The 18,071-nt window shown below is 43.8% G+C and overlaps 1 protein-coding gene across 1 annotated transcript in view; it reads left to right on the top strand.

Annotated features, from left to right (window-relative positions):
• LOC139405515 (glucose-6-phosphate exchanger SLC37A1-like) overlaps window positions 1-18,071 on the top strand; it is a 29,410-nt gene that overhangs the window by 693 nt on the left and 10,646 nt on the right. Inside the window, exons 2-14 of the mRNA XM_071147917.1 lie at window positions 1,203-1,427; window positions 6,906-6,987; window positions 8,561-8,666; window positions 10,511-10,589; window positions 10,877-11,012; window positions 11,180-11,256; window positions 11,702-11,868; window positions 12,008-12,063; window positions 13,129-13,206; window positions 13,298-13,399; window positions 14,898-14,988; window positions 16,074-16,136; window positions 16,406-16,491. Of these exons, the coding sequence (XP_071004018.1) occupies window positions 1,372-1,427; window positions 6,906-6,987; window positions 8,561-8,666; window positions 10,511-10,589; window positions 10,877-11,012; window positions 11,180-11,256; window positions 11,702-11,868; window positions 12,008-12,063; window positions 13,129-13,206; window positions 13,298-13,399; window positions 14,898-14,988; window positions 16,074-16,136; window positions 16,406-16,491 (1,179 nt within the window). The 5' untranslated portion in view covers window positions 1,203-1,371. The remainder of the gene's footprint in view (window positions 1-1,202; window positions 1,428-6,905; window positions 6,988-8,560; window positions 8,667-10,510; window positions 10,590-10,876; window positions 11,013-11,179; window positions 11,257-11,701; window positions 11,869-12,007; window positions 12,064-13,128; window positions 13,207-13,297; window positions 13,400-14,897; window positions 14,989-16,073; window positions 16,137-16,405; window positions 16,492-18,071) is intronic.

Below are 18,071 nucleotides of genomic sequence, written 5' to 3'. Positions count from 1 at the left end.
TCTGTCACAATCTGAATGAAAAGCCTGGTCCAGTTGATGTGCCATCCAAGATTCCACATATGAGGTTTTGCTCTAAACTGTAGCCAACTGTAGGCCGCTGTACTGTATAGGCCAAATATTTTTGGGGGAAATGTTGTTTAAGTTTTAGTCATTTAGCAGACGCTCTTATACAGAGCGATTTACCTTAGTGAGTGAATACATTTTACTACTTGTCTCCCATGGGAATGGGAAACTATTGAAAGTTTTAGTATGTAGAATTAATCAATTCAACTTACAAAATGATGACCGTGACCATATCAGTAGTGTAAATGACTAATGTCGTGGCAGAGGCTCATGACAGAGTTAAATAGTATGCATAGTTTAGCAAGCCAAGCTGTCAATATACACAGTTGGTGGTTCAGTGCTTGGCAACGTCATGTTCCCAGACCAAGATTCTGGCATAGAAGGGTACTGGTATTCATGCTACATGCATTAAGCAGAAGTTGTATGAATGTGAGCAATATCTCTGATACCCCCAATGAGATGAGTGGCTATGGAAAGTTTACTGTATCCTACTACGCCTTTCTGGAGAGTTGTTCCGTGTCATTTCAACAAGCTATCACACCCACCGTCTCAGAAAATTCAGAAATAGTTTCTGTAGTTAGAAACGGGTAATATTGACATTCCTGAGGAAAAAAATGTAATTTCAACAAAATAACAATAAAGAAGGATAAAACTGAATTGCTTTCGTCGAGGACTAGCTTGAAATGTGAGGATGACCACACAACAGATCAAAACCTGGTACTTTCACACTATTTAATGGTAAATAATGCAAGTGACTTCAATGACAAATTTCTCTGAACAGGGAAAAAAAAGGACATCTCCAGATTCATAGGGAATAGATTACATAATATGGAGAAGCAATACTCCAAGCCGCAGGTTCATATGACTTGTCAAACAGAATTTGTTTCTCAGAGATCAAATTATATTTCAACAAAATAATGTTTCACAAAAAGGTCATTGTTTTTGTAGTTAGTAACTGATACAATCTCAGAACAATCTGAGATGGTTGGTGTCAAACCTCTTTCTTGTGATTTTTGAGGTGGAAGGACCCTGGACAGATACATGCACAAAGTATACGTTCGAGAACGTACGCTATAGAAATGGAACGGAGAGAGATGCTTGCTGTGTTTAAAACTCTTGAATTATTTTGCCCCGTACAGGAGAATACAGCTTCTGAGGGGATGTTCCTGCAGCCTCTTGGCCATGTCTCCTGGGCCTTGCATTACGCTCACAGAATGGAGCTGTAGGTCTGCGTGTTGGTCATCATCATCATCATCATCGCTGTGAGACCTGCCCGTCTGACTGCCCAGTGCCTGTTATCGACAAATCATGGCCCCCGTGCCACCTGGCATCCGTTTCCTGGCATCCTTCAACAGAGATCAGTGGTGAGTTTTGTTTTGTCTGTGTCTGTCCTTCTGCCCGCCTGTCTGTCCACCTTCTGGCCTGTGTCTGACCTTCTGCCCGCCCGTCTGTCCACCTTCTGGCCTGTGTCTGTCCTTCTATCCCGCCCGTCTGTCCACCTTCTGGCCTGTGTCTGTCCTTCTGCCCGCCCGTCTGTCCACCTTCTGGCCTGTGTCTGTCTTGTCTGTACGTCTATCTGCCTGTCTGTCTTTTTGTCTCTGTCTTTCAGATCAAAATGCACTCTGTCATAAGTAGTTCATCCATTTAATTAATCAAGATGGCGGTGTTGTCAGAACAATATGAGTGGGTCAGGGCTAACGACTTGCTTTTGGTTGGTGGCATTTGGTTCAAGAAGCAGGCTGTCGTCCTCTGACAAGTAAGCCGACTATTCATGTCCCTCTTCTAATCAAACCAGATATTCGTGTTTCTGTTTTATAATTCCACAGAGTCCTGTCTGTCCACTTGGGTTGTGTGCTTGTATTGACATTCTTTAGGGTGAAAAGTGAGTGAAGGATACACAGCCCATCATTCTGTTGGTTTGTGCTACTCTGTTTATGGGGATTTTGCCTCTGCGGGATTTTGCTCACACTTGGACTTAGTTGTAAATTGTTGATGACTTATTATATCAGGGCTCAAGCCATACGATGCCTGTGTATGTGACCCTAGTGTCAGTGTACTGCCTTGTCTTGCGCCTGTTTGTGCTGCCCGTATCAATTTTATATTTTGTCCAATATAATTATGTGTACGAGACAGGGAATTGGCCGTGCCACAGACAGAGAGAGAGAGAGAGAGAGAGAGCACTGTGCTAACAACAGACAGCACATAGATCATATAATGTATAGGGCTTACAGCTGTAAATGATAGGTAAGCACCATCTATGTGATGTTGGCCCAGGATACCTGCAGGCAGGTTAATGATTACTGAACAGCTTCTACCCCCAAGCCTTAAGACTGTTAAATAGTTAACCACATAGCTACCCGGACTATCTGCATTGACCCTTTCTACACTAACTCATCACACACTGCTGCTACTGTTTATTATCTATCCTGTTGCCTCGTCACTTTCATCCTAGTTATATGCACATTGTCTCAGTACTGGTACCCCGTGGATCATTACTCATTGTTCATTTATTATTACGTGTTATTACTTTTCTATTATTTCTCTATTTTCTTTCTCTCTGCATTGTTGGGAAGGACCTGTAAGTAAGCATTTCACTGTCTAGTCTACACCTGTTGCTTATCCCATTCATTATTAGGGCCAGGAATTGTTCCTTGTCAAGTCACGTGATTACTTCTATTATCAGTAGAACTATAGTCAAAGGTCAAACTGAAAAAGAGCGGAGAACCAAGTTGTTAACCTGAATCTTCATAGGGGTATTACACTATGAAGTATTTCCTTGAACTCTCCCACATTCCATTGCATTCCGACTGACAGTTAGTCCGTGTGAGTGGCATGCTGAAGTCAAGGCTGTAAACCTTTTGTCCTGTGTGGCTGTAGCCACTCTCTGTCTGGTGTTCTCAGAGCGGTGGAGCTGGGACAGTGGTGGTGTTCTGTGTTGTCACAGAGCCACTGATGTGTTTTACACTAAATTACTGCTGACAGGGAAGACACTGCCAGTGTCCTAACTGTCTAATTTCTGTCCTGCCTTGGGAGATAACACAACCCCCTTTCCACTAGAGAGACACACACACACACACACAGAGATATAAACACACACATGCTGCCCAGCTATTGTGAGTGTACATAGGCAATCAGGGATTCTTCCCTCTGACTGCTTTCCTCCCCTTAGCAACTGGTCTCTAGGGCTGGTTTATGGTGGTGTGACTTTACATGCCATAAGTGTCTGTTTCAGGCTTGATCAGGGGTAGACCCACGTCGGGGTGGCTGTGTTTGTTTAGGTCAGGGGTGAACCCATGTCGGGGTGGCTGTGTTTGGCTAGGTCAGGGGTAGACCCATGTCGGGGTGGCTGTGTTTGGCTAGGTCAGGGGTAGACCCACGTCGGGGTGGCTGTGTTTGGCTAGGTCAGGGGTGAACCCACGTCGGGGTGGCTGTGTTTGGCTAGGTCAGGGGTGAACCCACGTCGGGGTGGCTGTGTTTGGCTAGGTCAGGGGTGAACCCACGTCGGGGTGGCTGTGTTTGGTTAGGTCAGGGGTGAACCCACGTCGGGGTGGCTGTGTTTGGTTAGGTCAGGGGTGAACCCACGTCGGGGTGGCTGTGTTTGGTTAGGTCAGGGGTGAACCCACGTCGGGGTGGCTGTGTTTGGTTAGGTCAGGGGTGAACCCACGTCGGGGTGGCTGTGTTTGGTTAGGTCAGGGGTGAACCCACGTCAGGGTCTGTCGTCACCGGTGATGTGTGTTGATGTGTGTGATGACCATGAAAACATGCCAGACTGGTTATACAGTTGAAGTCGGAAGTTTACATACACTTAGATTGGAGTCATTAAAACTCGTTTTTCAACCACTCCAGAAATTTTGTTTTGGCAAGTCTGTTAGGACATCTTCTTTGTGCATGACACAAGTATTTTTTTCCAACAATTGTTTACAGACAGATTATTTCACTTATAATTCACTGTATTACAATTCCAGTGGGTGGGTCAGAAGTTTACATACACTAAGTTGACTGTGCCTTTAAACAGCTTGGAAAATTTCAGAAAATTATGTCATGGCTTTAAAAACTTCTGATAGGCTAATTGACATAATTTGAGTCAATTGGAGGTGTACCTGTGGATGTATTTCAAGGCCTACCTTCAAACTCAGTGCCTCTTTGCTTGACATCATGGGAAAATCTAAAGAAATCAGCCAAGACATCAGAAAAAAATTGTAGGCCTCCATAAGTCTGGTTCATACTTGGGAGCAGTTTCCAAACGCCTGAAGGTACCACGTTCATCTGAACAAACAATAGTATAAACACCATGTGACCACGCAGCCTTCATACCGCTCAGGAAGGAGACGCGTTCTGTCTCCTAGAGATGAATGTACTTTGGTGCGAAAAGTGCAAATCAATCCCAGAACAACAGCAAAGGACCTTGTGAAGATGCTGGAGGAAACAGGTACAAAAGTATCTATATCCACAGTAAAACGAGTCCTATATCGACATAACCTGAAAGGCCGCTCAGCAAGGAAGAAGCCACTGCTCCAAAACCACCATAAAAAAGCCAGACAACAGTTTACAACTGCACATGGGGACAAAGATCGTACTTTTTGGAGAAATTTCCTCTGGTCTGATGAAACAAAAATAGAACTGTTTGGCCATAATGACCATCGTTATGTTTGTAGGAGAAAGGGGGACGCTTGCAAGCTGAAGAACACCATCCCAACCGTGAAGCACGGGGGTGGCAGCATCATGTTGTGGGGGTGCTTTGCTGCAGGAGGGACTGGTGCACTTCACAAAATAGATGGCATCATGAGGAAAGAATTATGGAAAGGAATGATGTGGATATAATGAAGCAACATCTCAAGACATCAGTCAGGAAGTTAAAACTTGGTCGCAAATGGATCTTCCAAATGGACAATGACCCCAAGCATACTTCCAAAGTTGTGGCAAAACGGCTTAAGGACAACAAAGTCAAGGTATTGGAGTGGCCATCACAAAGCCCTGACATCAATACTATTGAAAATTTGTGGGCAGAACTGAAAAAGCGTGTGTGAGCAGGGAGGCCGACACCTGACTCCGTTACACCAGCTTTGTCAGGAGGAATGGGTCAGCATTCACCCAACTTTCTGTGGGAAGCTTGTGGAAGGCTTCCCGAAACGTTTGACCCAAGTTAAACAATTTAAAGGCAATGCTACCAAATACTAATTAAGAGTATGTAAACTTCTGACCCACTGGGAATGTGATGAGAGACATAAAAGCTGAAATAAATAATTCTCTCTACGGTTATTGACATTTCACATTCTTAAAATAAAGTGATCCTAAAACAGGGAATTTTTACTCCGATTAAATGTCAGGAATTGTGACAAACTGAGTTTAAATGTACTTGGCTAAGGTGTACGTAAACTTCTGACTTCAACTGTAGCTACTGTGTGTTCAACATGTATACAATTCTTCTGGTTTTATCTAGCACTATTTGAGATATTTGGCCTTGCCTTGCTGACATCTAGGTCATCAATCCTCTGATATCTGCGATGTCGTAGACGATAACCATCTGATTTCGTGTTGGTTAACCTGCATGAGCAGCATTTTGAAGTTGTGATCCACGGATAGGTCAAGAGAGAGCTTTCTGATGAAGAACTGCGTGCACAACTTTTCATGACGCTGACGGGTGGTGGGTGTACAGGGCATTCGGAAAGTATTCAGACCCCTTGATTTTTTTCCACGTTTTGTTACGTTACAGCCTTATTCTAAAATGATTTAAATCGTTTTTCCCTCATCAACCTACACACAATACCCCATAATGACAAAGCAAAAACAGTTTTTTTTTTTAAATTTCCAAATGGAAAAAAAATAAATGAAATATCACATTTGCATAAGTATTCAGACCCTTTACTCTGTACCTGTTGAAGCACCTTTGGCAGCTAGTACAGCCTTGAGTCTTCTTGGGTATGATGCTACAACCTTGGCAAACCTGTAATTTGGGGAGCTTCTCCCATTACTCTCTGGAGGTCCTCTTAACCCTTGTCAGGTTGGATTGAGTGTCGCTGCACAGCTATTTTCAGGTCTCTCCAGAAATGTTTGATCGAATTTTATAAAAAGGCTGTAACATAACAAAATGTGTAAAAAGGGAAGGGGTCTGAATACTTTCCAAATGCACTGTATATCTCACCCTGTATCAGTGGATGAATGCCACCCACTTACTACCTCCTCCTCCCCTCCAGTCCTTTACGGATGCCCCCTGTGTTGTCCCCCTGTAGGTACAGAGCCTCCAGTCCCTTACTGATGCCCCCTGTGTTGTCCCCCTGTAGGTACAGAGCCTCCAGTCCCTTACTGATGCCCCCTGTGTTGTCCCCCTGTAGGTACAGAGCCTCCAGTCCCTTACTGATGCCCCCTGTGTTGTCCCCCTGTAGGTACAGAGCCTCCAGTCCCTTACTGATGCCCCCTGTGTTGTCCCCCTGTAGGTACAGAGCCTCCAGTCCCTTACTGATGCCCCCTGTGTTGTCCCCCTGTAGGTACAGAGCCTCCAGTCCCTTACTGATGCCCCCTGTGTTGTCCCCCTGTAGGTACAGAGCCTCCAGTCCCTTACTGATGCCCCCTGTGTTGTCCTCCTGTAGGTACAGAGCCTCCAGTCCCTTACTGATGCCCCCTGTGTTGTCCCCCTGTAGGTACAGAGCCTCCAGTCCCTTACTGATGCCCCCTGTGTTGTCCCCCTGTAGGTACAGAGCCTCCAGTCCCTTACTGATGCCCCCTGTGTTGTCCCCCTGTAGGTACAGAGCCTCCAGTCCCTTACTGATGCCCCTGTGTTGTCCCCCTGTAGGTACAGAGCCTCCCAGTCCCTTACTGATGCCCCCTGTGTTGTCTCCCTGTAGGTACAGAGCCTTCACCTTTGGCCTCACCTTCCTGCTGTACACCAGCTTCCACCTGTCCAGAAAACCCATCAGCATTGTCAAGGTAACACACACAGACACTGATGTATTCCTATAGGGAATTCACTGTACTACACTGGCATGTTGCATAAACAGAGACTTACTTACTATACACTCGTCTCCACACACTATATATACAGTGCCTTGCGAAAGTATTCGGCCCTACACCAAACGCGATCACGACACGCAGGTTAAAATATCAAAACAAACTCTGAACCAATGACATTAATTTGGGGACCGATCGAAAAGCATTAAACATGTATGGCAATTTAGCTAGTTAGCTTGCACTTGCTAGCTAATTTGTCCTACTTAGCTAGCTTGCTGTTGCTAGCTAATTTGTCCTACTTAGCTAGCTTGCTGTTGCTAGCTAATTTGTCCTATTTAGCTAGCTTGCTGTTGCTAGCTAATTTGTCCTATTTAGCTAGCTTGCTGTTGCTAGCTAATTTGTCCTACTTAGCTAGCTTGCTGTTGCTAGCTAATTTGTCCTGGGATGTAAACATTGAGTTGTTATTTTACCTGAAAGGCACAAGGACCTCTACTCCGACATATTAATCCACACATAAAACGGCCAACCGAATCGTTTCTAGTCATCTCTCCTCCTTCCAGGCTTATATGGTGATTGGCATCTAAACTTTCATAGTATTACCACGACTACCGGCAAAACAGTTTGTCTTTCAATCACCCACGTGGGTATAACCAATGAGGAGATGGCACGTGGGTACCTGCTTCTATAAACCAATGAGGAGATGGGAGAGGCAGGACTTGCAGCGCGATCTGCGTCAGAAATAGAAAGGACTCATATTTTAGCCCATGGCATCGCAGACGCTTGTTGGCGCGCACGCAATAATTGAATAACATGGATTTCTAAATTTATTTTGAAATGCGACATGTCCGGTCTGGTCAGCATGTTAACCATGGTATATTAGCCCTATACCACAAACCCCTGAGGTGCCTAATTGCTTAATTATACCATGGCATTGTTGAATACTCCTTTCTGATTGACTTGAAGGGCATTCTAGAGTGTGCATTATTTCCCTATAAGGCACGGTATATTTACATGGTAAAATTCAATGGCTATAGTTCATTCTTAGATGTTCAGTTTGAGCTGCTTGAGGTCAAACATGATTGGCATTGTTGAATTCGATTTTCATTATAGAAAGCTAGGACTGATGTTTGGTTTGCTAAACTAGCAAGTGTGTTAGGTTACCAAGGCAACTACTGTCACTATCAAGTAAACTTGCTAGCTACCTCAGTGGATGTTGAACACACTTCTTCTACCTGCAAATGAACACAGTTCATAGTGGTAAATGTGTTTAAATTATAGCCTTGGTATAAAAAGGGATAATCAACTCGAGGCTCTATGCGTTTTCTGGAAAATAATGCCTCTCTGCTAGCGCGTTGTGGACCACACCCTCCACATCCTTCATTATTTTCCAGAGAACGCATCGACCATTGTTTACATTGGAACCATAGCTGCAAGCTGCTTGACATTGGGATGGATGAATGACAAGCTACATGTATGCTGTAGCAGGTGGGCGGTTTTTTCACTATGAGGGTAATGAATATGTTTTCTCATGGAGATCATACTTGCTCCACAGAGTGAGCTGCATAAGAACTGCTCAGCTCTCCATGAGCTCTCCACGGCTGGTAGTAGGCAGCTGCCCAGCCTCCACACAGAGACGGACTGCAGCTGGAAACCTTTTGGTGAGACCCCACTCAACCCTCGTTCTCCCCCCTCTTTCTCTGCCTGACACACTTTCTCTGATGACCCTCTTCTTCTCAATCCCTCGTACACCAATTCCCATTCCCTCCCAGCTATTCCACCGACCTAGCTTCCCTACACTTGTTACTATTCGCTCATTTTTGTTGATCCCCATAACCAAATCCAGTGGTCAGTATTCAGATACAGAAAAGATTTAGTCAGCCACCAATTGTGCAAGTTATCCCACTTAAAAAGATGAGAGAGGCCTGTAATTTTCTTCATAGGTACACCTTAACTATGACAGACAAAACGAGAAGAAAAGAAATCAAGAAAATCACATTGTAGGATTTTTAATGAATTTATTTGCAAATTATGGTGAAAAATAAAGTATTTGGTCACCTACAAACAAGCAAGATTTCTGGCTCTCACAGACCTGTAACTTCTTCTTTAAGAGGCTCCTCTGTCCTCTACTTGTTACCTGTATTAATGGCACCTGTTTGAACTTGTTATCAGTATAAAAACACCTGTCCACAACCTCAAACAGTCACACTCCAAACTCCACTATGGCCAAGACCAAAGAGCTGTCAAAGGACACCAGAAACAAAATTGTAGACCTGCACCAGGCTGGGAAGACTGAATCTGCAATAGGTAAGCAGCTTGGTTTGAAGAAATCAACCTTGGGAGCAATTATTAGGAAATGGAAGACATACAAGACCACTGATAATCTCCCTCGATCTGGGTCTCCACACAAGATCTCACCCCGTGGGGTCAAAATGATCACAAGAACGGTGAGCAAAAATCCCAGCACCACACGATGGGACCTAGTGAATGACCTGCAGAGAGCTGGGACCAAAGTAACAAAGCCTACTATCAGTAACACACTACGCCGCCAGGGACTCAAATCCTGCAGTGCCAGGCGTGTCCCCCTGCTTAAGCCAGTACATGTCCAGGCCCGTCTGAAGTTTGCTAGAGAGCATTTGGATGATCCAGAAGAAGATTGGGAGAATGTCATGTGGTCAGATGAAACCAAAAAATAACTTTTTGGTAAAAACTCAACTCGTTGTGTTTGGAGGACAAAGAATGCTGAGTTGCATCCAAAGAACACCATACCTACTGTGAAGCATGGGGGTGGAAACATCATGCTTTGGGGCTGTTTTTCTGCAAAGGGACCAGGACGACTGATCAGTGTAAAGGAAAGAATTAATGGGGCCATGTATCGTGAGATTTTGAGTGAAAACCTCCTTCCATCAGCAAGGGCATTGAAGATGAAACGTGGCTGGGTCTTTCAGCATGACAATGATCCCAAACACACCGCCCAGGCAACGAAGGAGTGGCTTCAAGGTCCTGGAGTGGCCTAGCCAGTCTCCAGATCTCAACCCCATAGAAAATCTTTGTAGGGAGTTGAAAGTCTGCGTTGCCCAGCAACAGCCCCAAAACATCAGTGCTCTAGAGGAGATCTGCATGGAGGAATGGGCCAAAATACCAGCAACAGTGTGTGTGAACCTTGTGAAGACTTACAGAAAATGTTTGACCTCTGTCATTGCCAACAAAGGGTATATAACAAAGTATTGAGATAAGTATTTGGTCAATAACAAAAGTTTATTTTCCACCATAATTTGCCAATAAATTCATAAAAAATCCTACAATGTGATTTTTCTGGATTTTTTTTCTCATTTTGTCTGTCATAGTTGAAGTGTACCTATGATGAAAATTACAGGCCTCATCTTTTTAAGTGGGAGAACTTGCACAATTGGTGGCTGACTAAATACTTTTTTGCCCCACTGTAAGTGGCCATTGGTTGAATTGATGTTATTCTTATGCAAAAACTTTTTTTCGCCATTTCTAGATAAAAGCAACTATAAGCAGCTTCTGGGAGCCATGGACTACTCCTTCCTCTGTGCCTACGCTGTGGGAATGTACCTCAGGTAAGGCCTCATCCAGGCTGTCCATTTAACCTGACCAGGGGGAAATCTCTGGCTGTGTTATTAGCTAGAAAGGTATTGGAGTTGATCCTGGACAGGTCAGGTGATTAGGAATACCCACCATTATCTTACTGCTAGCTGCTATTTTAACTTGAGCAAGAGTGTCAATGCTGAAGATCTGATTTGGTGACAGTTTTGTATTCTATAAGAGGCCTAGTGATGTTAAGTCCTGAACCTGGGAGGAGATTGTGTCTATTCCTATGATTGTGTCATCATTGTGCGTCCCGCAGTGGCATCATCGGCGAGCGCCTGCCTATTCGTCTGTACCTGACGTTCGGCATGCTGATGAGTGGCCTCTTCACCTGTCTGTTTGGTCTGGGCCGCATCTACAACATCCACAACCTCAGCTTCTATATATTTGTCCAGGTGAATCAAACGCATACATAGAATGCCACACACACACACACACACACACACAAATGTTGGCGAGATCAGAGAACAACTATTCTGTATTCTGAATGTTTTTCTAGCTGCTATCGTTGCTCCCAAGTCTAACACAACATACTCCTCTGTGTGTTTCTCCGCTGCCTCAGGTGGCCAATGGCTTGGTTCAGACCACTGGCTGGCCCAGTGTGGTCACGTGCATCGGTAACTGGTTTGGGAAGGGAAGGTAAGCCACAAGATTTGTTGTTGTTGTTATTATTCTGATGATTCCGCTATAGTTCAGATACGTTGAAGTTACAATAGGAATTTAACTATGTTATTTGGTGGGTCAGACCCCTAATCAGGAGGGGTCTGATCAGAACACTATCCTAACCCTGTTTTAACTGATCAGAACACTATATCCTAACCCTGTTTTAACTGATCAGAACACTATATCCTAACCCTGTTTTAACTGATCAGAACACTATATCCTAACCCTGTTTTAACTGATCAGAACACTATATCCTAACCCTGTTTTAACTGATCAGAACACTATATCCTAACCCTGTTTTAACTGATCAGAACACTATATCCTAACCCTGTTTTAACTGATCAGAACACTATATCCTAACCCTGTTTTAACTGATCAGAACACTATATCCTAACCCTGTTTTAACCGGTGTTCCCTACAGGAGGGGTCTGATCATGGGCATATGGAACTCCCATACCTCAGTGGGCAACATCCTGGGCTCTTTGATCGCAGGTTACTGGGTCTCCTCCAACTGGGGCCTGTCCTTCATCGTCCCCGGCCTCGTCATCGCTGCTATGGGCGTCGTCTGCTTCCTCTTCCTCATCGAACGTGAGTACTGCTCTGTGACTGGTTGTAGGAAGATGGGAAGGGACTTTCTTGCCGTTGACCTCAGAGAAGTGCATGATTTTTGGAATGGTAAAACGTTTGCATGCTGACATCTAATCTGACCTGGTTTTGTCGTCTGCAGATCCAAATGATTTGAAAAGCATCCATGATGTACAGAACCCTGCTTCCAGCAACACTGTGAGTACTTATCATGTCTCTCTGGGTGTCTCCCAAAGCATCTTTTAGTATAGACATAATATGGGGACGACATTTCAGAGGTATGAATCTCACAGACAAAGCCCCCTTGTTTTTGTCCTATGCCGAGTGTAAGTGCCATTTTGGAAATGTGTTGTGGACATTGTTTTTTTTTGTTTTGTGAGCCATGAGTGGTTTCATTGTGCGTAGCCCACGTCTTCAGAATTTGCCTGAATAGCATCGTTTCCATAACAACTGTCTCCCACTTTATCCCACTGGTAGCAGCAGAGTACCTGAGTGTCACACGTCCAAAAGGGAAACAAAACATAATTGTTTACAATGTGGGTGGATTCATTGTAAAATCTTTATTTAGGGTTATTCTTGATTGACAGGTGATGTTTTCATCCTCCCACACGACTTTGAACTGCGTTACAGATGTTTACATTGGTGGCTGCTGGAACACTGCATCTTGCTGGTGAAAACTGAATGTAGCTTCATGTGGATTCTGTAACATGATGGTGAAAACTGAATGTAGCTTCATGTGGATTCTGTAACATGATGGTGGAAACTGAATGTAGCTTCCTGTGGATTCTGTAACATGATGGTGAAAACTGACTAGCTTCATGTAGATTCTGTAACATGATGGTGGAAACGGACTGTAGTTTTCACCATCATGTTACAGAATCCACATGAAGCTACAGTCAGTTTTCACCATCATGTTACAGAATCCACATGAAGCTGACTGTAGCTTCATGTGGATTCTGTAACATGATGGTGAAAACTGAATGTAGCTTCATGTGGATTCTGTAACATGATGGTGGAAACTGAATGTAGCTTCCTGTGGATTCTGTAACATGATGGTGAAAACTGACTAGCTTCATGTAGATTCTGTAACATGATGGTGGAAACGGACTGTAGTTTTCACCATCATGTTACAGAATCCACATGAAGCTACAGTCAGTTTTCACCATCATGTTACAGAATCCACATGAAGCTGACTGTAGCTTCATGTGGATTCTGTAACATGATGGTAAATGGTGTTGTACTTGGTTTTGTTTTCTAATGTAGAAGCTGACCAATAGCTGGAAAGGGGTGAATGGACATAACCAGCTCTATCATTCGTACAAACAAGGAGGCAAATCTCAGGTGTGTGTCTGTTTTTATCTGAGTTTGTCTGTGTTTTTTGGTTAATGTCTGTATCTAGATCTGTGTTATTAACCCTTGGTCTCCCTCTCAGAACTGGGACACAGAGCTGCTGCTCCCTGTACAGCAGGTGGTAGTGGTGAAGAGCGAATCGGAGCCCTCGGCCATCAGCTTCATGGGAGCACTACGCATACCGGTCAGTCACCTGAGCTCTCACACCACCCATATCACACACACACGCACACACACACACACACACACACACACACACACACTCACACCACCCATATCACACACACACTTATGTATTGATATCCTTGTGGGGACCAAATAATTGATTCCCATCCCAAATCCTTTGTTCCTTCACCCTAAACCCCTAACCCTAAAACTACACCTAACCCTAAAACTACACCTAACCCCTAACCCTAAAACTACACCTAAACCTTAACCCTAAACCCCTAACCTTAAAACTACACATAACCCTAAACCCCTAACCCTAAAACTACACCTAACCCTTAACCCTAAACCCCTAAAACTGCACCTAACCCTTAACCCCTAACCCTAAAACTACACCTAAACCTTAACCCTAAACCCCTAACCCTAAAACTACACCTAACCCTTAACCCTAAACCCCTAACCCTAAAACTACACCTAACCCTTAACCCCTAACCCTAAAACTACACCTAACCCTTAACCCCTAACCCTAAAACTACACCTAAACCTTAACCCTAAACCCCTAATCCTAAAACTACACCTAACCCTTAACCCTAAACCCCTAACCCTAAAACTACACCTAACCCTTAACCCCTAACCCTAAAACTACACCTAACCCTTAACCCCTAACCCTAAAACTACACCTAAACCTTAACCCTAAACCCCTAATCCTAAAACTACACCTAACCCTTAACCCTAAACCCCTAACCCTAAAACTACACATAACCCTAAACCCTTAACCCTAAAACTACACCTAACCCTTAACCCTAGCACTAACCCTAACTCCTAACACTAAACCTACCCCTAACCCCTTACTCCTCATTCCTAAACCCTTATTCCTAACCCCAACACTAAACCTAAGCCTAACTGTAATGTTCAAGTCTAAAATAGCATTTTTACTTGTAGGGAACAGCAACATTTCCCAACATGTCAGAATTGTCCTTGTTTTACTATCCTTATGAAGACTTCTGGTACCCACAAGGATAGTTAAACAAAAATGCTACTGAGGGGAGGAAGGCTCATAATAGTGTGGAACGGAACAAATGGATACCATTCCACTGTTTCCTCTCCAGCCATTACCACGAGCCCTCCCCATTTTTAATGTGCCACCAACCCCGTATGACACACACACACACCAACGCCCAGGCCCTGTTCCCCAAAGCCAGGGTGTCAAACTCATTTCCTGGAGGGCTTGTATCGGCTGGTTTTTGTTATTTTCTTTCAATTCAAGTCCAATTTAAGACCTACACAACCAGGTGAGGGGAGTTCCTATCTAATCAATGACCTTAATTGATCAAATCAAGTACAAGGGGCAGCGGAACCCTGCCGGCTCTTAAATAGATCAAAAAGAATTGCATAGGTACTGTGTAAGCAACTGGGGAAAACGCTGGCCCTAAACATAAACCAAGTACCTTTCTATTCTAGACAACTATATAGCGTTTATTTGTTGACAGTCTGCTTCTCTCTCTTTCTCCATCCAGGGAGTGATCGAGTTCTCTCTGTGTTTGCTGTTTGCCAAGCTGGTCAGCTACACTTTCCTCTTCTGGTTGCCGCTCTACATCACGAAAGCAGGTGTGTTGCAGTGGTGGGAAAATGACTCGATTGTCATACTTGAGTGAAAGTAAAGATACCTTGACAGAAAAATGACTTGATTATCATACTTGAGTGAAAGTAAAGATACCTTGACAGAAAAATGACTTGATTATCATACTTGAGTAAAAGTAAAGATACCTTAACAGAAAAATTACTCAAGTAAAAGTGAAAGTTACCCAGCAAAATACTACTTGAGTAAAAGTCTAAAAGTATCTGGTTTCAAATGTACTTAAGGTCAGTGGTAGAAAAAGTACAAAATTGTCATACCTGAGTAAAAGTAAAAGTAAATGCCATACATCAAAGTCCTGATATTAAGCAAACCAGACGGCACGGTTTTCTTATTATTTTTAATTACGGACAGACAGGGGCACACTCCAACACTCAGACATCATTTACAAACACAGTATTTTGTGTTTCGTGAGTCCGCCAGATCAGAGGCAGTAGGGATGACAAGGTGTTATATTGATAGATGCCATAATTCTGTCCTGATTGATCATTCTAAATGTAATGAGTACTTTTAGGTGTATCAGGGAAAATGTATGGAGTAAAAAGTACATTATTTTCTTTAGGAATGTAGTGGAGTAAAAGTAAAAGTTGTCAAAAATATATTAATAGTAAATGACAGATTCCCCAAAACACTACTTAGGTAAAAATACTTTAAAAGTACTACTTAACTACTTCACATCACTGGTATGTACATTACACTACACTCAGTTCACCAACACCCCCTGCTATATCTGTATAGAAACTCTATTTGGGCATTGTGGTAAGAGACATCTAGTATATCTTGCATGTCAGGGCATTCAGTCTTTGTCTGATGACTATTTGACATTAGGTCTTGATGTTTCATGGTCAGCTCTGCCAGGTAGTTATTCCCGTGCTCTGCCAGGTAGTTGTTCCCGTGCTCTGCCAGGTAGTTGTTCCCGTGCTCTGCCAGGTAGTTGTTCCCGTGCTCTGCCAGGTAGTTGTTCCCGTGCTCTGCCAGGTAGCATTATTAGTATGTCACTTGTTTTGTTTGCCAGAGGGTGTGTTGAGATAATGTGCTGTCTGTCTCTCTGTCTCAGCTCACCTAGATGCCAAGAAGGCCGGAGAGCTCTCCACTCTGTTTGACGTGGGAGGAATTGTGGGTATGTTCCCTTTTTTAGTTTTTCCAGTGGTTGTTTTTACATCTGTTTTTTTTTTCATGTAGCTTCATGATGTCAAAACGAACCATATAACTGTCTTATGATCTGGATGTTTCTGCTCCTTTTGTGTGTTTTGTGTCAGAGATTGTTTTTTATTTGTTGAGATTATCATTGGAAACTAATAGACATCATTGGAATATAACTACCCTCAAACCACTCCTATTGTCTTGATTGTTGTGCTCATCACATAGTCTGTCTGTCTGTCTGTATAGGGGGAATCCTGGCTGGGGTCATATCTGATAAGCTGGGAAAGAGGGCCACTACCTGTGCAGTGATGCTGCTGCTGGCTGCTCCTACTGTGAGTCGGTCCGTTTCTCTCTGTCTCTGCCTCTCTCTCTGCCTCCCCCTGTTGTACAGGACAGGAATCACAGTTGATCATCTCAATGAATAAAAATATGAGCATGCATCATGAACCTTACAGGACATGTACACTGAGTGTACAAAACATTTAAGAACACCTTCCTAATATTAATTTTCACCCTCCAGTTTTGCCCTCGGAACAGCTTCAATTGGCTGCTAACCAAGTTGGCTGCTAAACATGTGTATGTGACAAATACAATTTGATTTGATTGGTCAGGGCATGGACTCTGCCAGGTGTCGAAAGCGTTCCACAGGGATGCTGGCCCACGTTGACTCCAATGCTTCCCACAGTTATCAAGTTGGCTGGATGTCCTTTGGGTGGTGGACCATTCTTGATACACACAGGAAACTGTTGAGTGTGAAAAACCCAGCAGCGTTGCAGTTCTTGACACTCAAACCGGTGCGCCTGACACCCACTACCGTACCCCGGTCAAAAGACACTTAAATATTTTCTTTCCCGTTCAACCTCTGAATGGCACACATACAAAATCTACACTGAACAAAAATATAAAAAGTAAATTGTTGGTCCCATGTTTCATGAGCTGAAATAAAATATCACAGAAATGTTCCATACCTTCCAAAGGTTCCAAAAACCTTATTTCTCTCAAATTTTGTGCACAAATTTGTTTACATCCCTGTTTGTGAGCATTTTCTCTTTTACCAAGATAATCCATCCACCTCACAGGTGTGACATATCAAGAAGCGGATCAAACACCATGATCATTACACAGGTGCACCTTGTGCTGGGGACAAAAGGCCTCTCTAAAATGTGCAGTTTTGTCACACAACACAATGTGCAATTGGCACGCTGACTGCAGGAATGTCCACCAGAGCTGTTGCCAGAGAATTTAATGTTAATTTATCTTCCATAAGCCGCCTCCAAACTTTGTTTTAGAGAATTTGGCAGTGCGTCCAACCGGCCTCACAACTGCAGACCATCACAGATGAATCACAGTTTCAACTGTACCGGGGAGATGGCACACAGCCTGTATGGTGTTGTGTGGGCAAGCGGTTTGCTGATGTCAGAGACCCCCATGGTGTGGCAGTGGGGTTATGGTATGGGCAGGCATAAGCTATGGACAACGAACACTATTGCATTTTATTGATGGCAATTTGAATGCACAGAAAGGCTGTGACGAGATCCTGAGGTCCATTGTCGTGCCATTCATCCACCTCCATCACCTCATATTTCAGCATGATAATGCACGGCCCCATGTTGCAAGGATCTGTACACAATTCTTGGAAGCTGAAAATGCCCCAGTTCTCCCATTGCCTGCATACTCTCCAGACATGTCACCCATTGAGCATGTTTGGGATGCTCTGGATCAACGTGTACGACAACGTGATCCAGTTCAGGCCAATATCCAGCTACTTCGCACAGCCATTGAAGAGGAGTGGGACAACATTCCACAGGCCACAATCAACAGCCTGATCAACTCTATGTGAAGGAGATGTGTCGCGCTGCATGAGGCAAATGATGGTCACACCAGATACTGACTGGTTTTCTGATCCACGCCC

The sequence above is a fragment of the Oncorhynchus clarkii genome, chromosome 3 (assembly GCF_045791955.1).
Source record: "Oncorhynchus clarkii lewisi isolate Uvic-CL-2024 chromosome 3, UVic_Ocla_1.0, whole genome shotgun sequence".
Lineage (NCBI taxonomy): Eukaryota > Metazoa > Chordata > Actinopteri > Salmoniformes > Salmonidae > Oncorhynchus > Oncorhynchus clarkii.
This window is presented reverse-complemented; position numbering and strand designations above follow the sequence as displayed.